A 4,936-nucleotide genomic window follows, 5' to 3' on the forward strand; every position below is an offset into this window, starting at 1 on the left:
CTCACAAACGCTGCTTTATCAGGCATATAACATGCAAGATGAAATGAAAATGACATCGAAAATTTTCTAAAGCTAGACTTCCTTCAGAAATACAGTGATATAAAAACACCCGCACCTCGTTATGATTACATGCTCATGTTTATTCAACGAAGCCTTTTGGAAAATCCGTGAGTTTTTATATTGTGGCGAGCGCCACAAATAAATAAATGTATGGGAAACACATCCCACAGCACAACCACCTGAGCCCAACTTCAGCCTACTCATCACCTTAACTTTAACTGTGTTTGTAGCCAGCGCCATAGCCAGACTGATAAACAAACACAGATCGGAAGTTAACTTCAGGCCAGGCGCGTGCACCCAATGAAACCGTCTATATAAAGCTTGAAGCATCAGAATCGGCATTGGTATCGGCCGATCACCGTGACAAGAAATCGGTACTCAGTATCAGCTGCAAAAATCCCGATCGGAGCATCCCTAGTAAATAGCATATCGTTTAAAAAATACTGCTATTTTCACTTAGGCTACGTTTACACTAACTTTTGTTTTTAAAACGCATAACTTTTGCTACGGTTACGCCTGTCGTTTACACTACTCCGGCGTTTACTTTTGAAAATGCTGCAGACCCCGTTTTAGTTTGAATTCTCCGGGGTTGCGTTTCAGTGTAAACGGACCTAAACGGAGACTTTTGAAAATGGTGACGTGGCTGCCCACATTCGCTCTGCGTATCCTTGACGACCGTGTAAACAATACCATCATGCTCATTGTTGTACCCATAGATATGTATAGGTAGATTCCTCATTCGACCGCTCCAAGCACATAGACTCGTCCACCATCTAAATAATAGGACATCTACCTATACATATCTTGTACCTGCATGAATGGTCATGTGACATGCGTTTTCGGTTGTGTAGTGTGGACGGAGATCATTTCTGAAACGCAGTGAAAACGCCAGTGTAGACAAGGATCGTTTTTATTTTAAAACGCTGTTTTAAAACGAAAACGCACTAGTGTAAACGTAGCCTTAGTGTAAATAGAACAGTGTAAATAGAATCCATATTATTATTATTATTATTATTATTATTGTCCAGAAGTAACACTGTGACCTTAAAATAGCAATTTTTTAGTTGTTGTTTTTCCTATGACTTACATAAATCACCAAAATCAGAATGGGAAAACATGGAAGGCCCAACGAGGGCTTCAACGATGATCTTAGCAGACGTGCCAAACTGTCCTCAACTCCACAAGCTGACGCGCACTGATGCAGGCACAACTGAAGCCATCACAGACACACTGTCTGTCAGATCTGCTCTCATCCCTGATCTCCAGTGTCCAGTCCCAGCCGGATTCTTCCTGCTGACAGGAACGCTGATTAGTGTAAATAAGTGCTAAAGACTCCTGCTCTGACTCTCTTCAGCTCAAATGAGATCAGATCACAGACTTAGACACCTGATCTGTGTTGCCCTGCATGTCTTGGGAGCAGAGAAGCGTTTAACAGTGATTGTGAGCGTGTTACAGGCGTGCACAACTAGTGAATGATACATCCAGGTCAAGTCCTTCCTTTTATACAAAATAAGGACAGATAAGAGAGTTTGCATTCAGGACAAACAGGATTCCAGCTCACAAACCTGTTCACAGTATTGGAAAGCAGCTGATAAGCTGTTGATCCTGGACACAATAAGGCCACATACATTCATCAGCTTTAACATGAGCTCTAGTGTTACTGTATAAGCAACAAACTTCAGTACTCAAGATTGCAACAGTTACCCACAAATATCTGTGCAATTAAACTAGACATGTTAAGGTAGCTATAAACATGTTGAAAGTTTTAACTTGTTACAACTTTAATTAACATGCTCAGCAAGATTCAGATTTGCTCCAGGCTGACACAATGTGTGTTGCAGAGGAAATCTACATTGCATTTTTCCAGTTTCGTGGAATTCAATCTCTGTCAGATGTACAGAGGTTTTGTTTAAATAAAGTAACAGCATATTTGCCTATTTAATATAATCATATTTTGAAATCTTTCTTTATTTAAACCTTCCACTAGTGACTGCCCTTATCTGTGACATTATAGCTATAACTTCACTGTGAATTTTTTTTTTTTTTAATTGTTGATTTAGATATTTATTATTTATTTTATTATATTTAGTTTTATTTTATCATGTTATATTTTGTAATATTTATTAAATTACATGAATTTATTTATTTACATTTTTATTTTATTTTTATTATTATTTTTTACACAGATACTTGTAAATGACAGTCAATGGAGAAAGATGCTTTTTGAAGTCAGATGTAGTTATGAATCTATCAGCCAACAGGGCCAAACCTTGACCCCTTTAACACGTGTACTTGCACATATGTTCTTATTATTATAATATATTTTTAGTATATTTAAGCCTTAATGCAAGTGTATTAGTCTACATCTTATGAATATTGATTACTCTGCAATATTCATGACTGTACCATTTATCGAAAGCAGTAGCTGTGCATGTTTAGATGACATGAAAGGATATTGACTTTGTCTTGCATTATACTTCACAACTCTTCGTTTTTCATCCAAAACAAGTGTGAGAAACTCAGGAGATGCCAACAGCACTTAGAGTGTGTTCTCCCTATCTGTGACTGCCTTGAGCAATGATGCAACCATTCTTCCCTAGAGCAGGTTATGACAGAAACACATTCCACACAATCTGGCATATGACGTGTTTTTACCTATGTTGTTTATATAGAAAACGTCTATGAGAAGCCCAAAGAGACTTGTCTGTTTGCTATATGTGGCAGTTCATTGGTAACTAGCCAAATATTTAAGTCATCCTGAGGTGAGGTTATGTGAGGTATCAGATGTCAAGCAAACACTTTCTTTATGGGTGTTGTCAGTAAAGTCCAGCAAATTAGAAACAAGTACGTGTTCACAAGACTCAAGAGCATGTCAAGTGTTCCTCTAATTTCATTCAGGTTTTTGTTTGAAAACAATATATATGTATACTAGGGCTGCACGATTAATCGAATGCGATTGTCATGCGCATTTTGTTAAAAAAGCCGGTTCTGTAATCAGCAGGAAATCATCATCACGTGCTTTCAGATGGAGCAGAATTTACTACACATGGCCGTAGTTAGTTGACAAGTTACGCAAAAAAAATTGAAAGATACACATGACAATCGCAGCTTCTGTCGAATCGCGATCTCGATTCCATTTCGATTTATCGTGCAGCCCTAATGTATACATAGGAATTTTTATGTTTTTCATGTTTTAATGAAGTCTCTGAAGATGTTCTATTGTAATATATTTAAAAATGTAACTTATCAATGTGATGCAAAGCTGAATTTTCAGCATCATTACTCCAGTCTTCAGTGTCACATGAACCTTCCACAAAATATTAAGCAGGAAAAACTGTTTTTAACTTTTATTATGAATAACCATTATTAGCACCAATAATAATTGAGGAGCAAATCAGCATATTAGAATGATTTCTGAAGGATTATGTGACACTGAAGACTGGAGAAATGCTGAGTAATTCAGCTTTGCATCGCAGGAATAAATTGCATTTTAAAATATATTCAAAAAGAAAATAGTTATTTTCTAATTACAATATTATTTCACAATTCTGACATTGAGAAAACAAATTGCACATAAAATGGCTTGTCAGGAAGGTCTAACTAGGATTTTTGCAGATGCTATGAGCTCAAATATCAGCAGGCCTTCATAACATTTAATGCTCTTGCTTGAATGCCTGGGGCACACTATAGAAGACAGTCCCCATGGTAACCAACACAACAGCCAGATTTTCCATGGCAACCAAAGCACCACAGGGATACAAATGTGAGCAGAAAACACAAAACTGAAGAACAAAGACTGTTTTTGTCTTCCACACATTAAACATTTAAACAAATCTGACAAATCTTCTTTGGTTACAGTAGACCAATAATAGTGCAAGAAGTCTCTTATGGTCACCCAGGCTGCATTTAGTTAATCAAAAATACCATAAAACAGTAACATTGTGCAATCACATTTTATTACAATTCAAAATCACAGCATATTAGAATGATTTCTAAAGGATCATGTGACACTGAAGACTGGAGTAATGATGCTGACAATTCAGCTTTGCATCACAGGAATTTACATTTTAAAATAGATTAAAATAGAAAACAGTTCTTTTAAATTGTAATAATATTTCACATTACTGTATAATAAATCAACTAAATGCAGTCTTTCTGAGCATAAGAGAATTCTTTCAAAAACATTTTTAAAAAATCGTACACATTTCAAATTTTTGACCGGTAAATATATATAAAAGTGAAGTATATAGGCCTATAGTATATAAAAGTATAGTGATCATTAAGCTAAGATTATGACTTTATTCTGTATTTTTTACATATTACCATCATTAAAGCATGTTTAAATTGAATTATAAAATTAACGCAAAACTGAATCCATGTTTCATGTTTAATTATGTTTGCGACTTATTTTGGCGATTATTTTCTGTGGCATTAAATTGCAATATGAGTGGCATAACTGAAACAAACGATATACAAAACGGAAAAGTTTTCCTGTGCGTTTTTGAAAAGATTCGCGTAAAGAGACGATCCCATTCACAAGGATCCACGTAAACGACTAAAAACGTTGTACTATGCATGCCAGGCTTAGTAGACGATTTAGGCAAATTTGTGTTTTTGTAGTTTACGCAGAGACGGTAACAGTATTGTTTTCAAAACCTTGCACTTTGAAACCCGTTTTCAAAAGTCTGCGTTTTCAGGCCCCAAACGCTGTTGTCGTGTACTGTAAGTAAATGGCCAAACACATAAAAGGTTTTCCCTTTTTAGTTGAAAACGGTGTTGTGTAAACACTCCCTTTGAAGCCACCATATGTGACCCTGGACCACAAAACCAGTCTTAAGTCGCTGGGGTATATTTTTAGCAATAGCCAAAAAAACAT

At 36.1% G+C, this 4,936-nt stretch overlaps 1 protein-coding gene across 1 annotated transcript in view; it reads left to right on the forward strand.

The window, feature by feature from the left end:
* Positions 1–1,176: 1,176 nt before the first annotated feature.
* The window catches only part of LOC107745661 (rho-related BTB domain-containing protein 1-like), a 31,780-nt gene continuing 28,020 nt past the window's right edge, over positions 1,177–4,936 (forward strand). Inside the window, exon 1 of the mRNA XM_016559586.1 lies at positions 1,177–1,374. Within this exon, the coding sequence (XP_016415072.1) occupies positions 1,177–1,374 (198 nt within the window). The remainder of the gene's footprint in view (positions 1,375–4,936) is intronic.

This window comes from Sinocyclocheilus rhinocerous, unplaced genomic scaffold, assembly GCF_001515625.1.
Source record: "Sinocyclocheilus rhinocerous isolate Xijiao unplaced genomic scaffold, SAMN03320098_v1.1 scaffold768, whole genome shotgun sequence".
In the NCBI taxonomy this organism is placed as follows: domain Eukaryota; kingdom Metazoa; phylum Chordata; class Actinopteri; order Cypriniformes; family Cyprinidae; genus Sinocyclocheilus; species Sinocyclocheilus rhinocerous.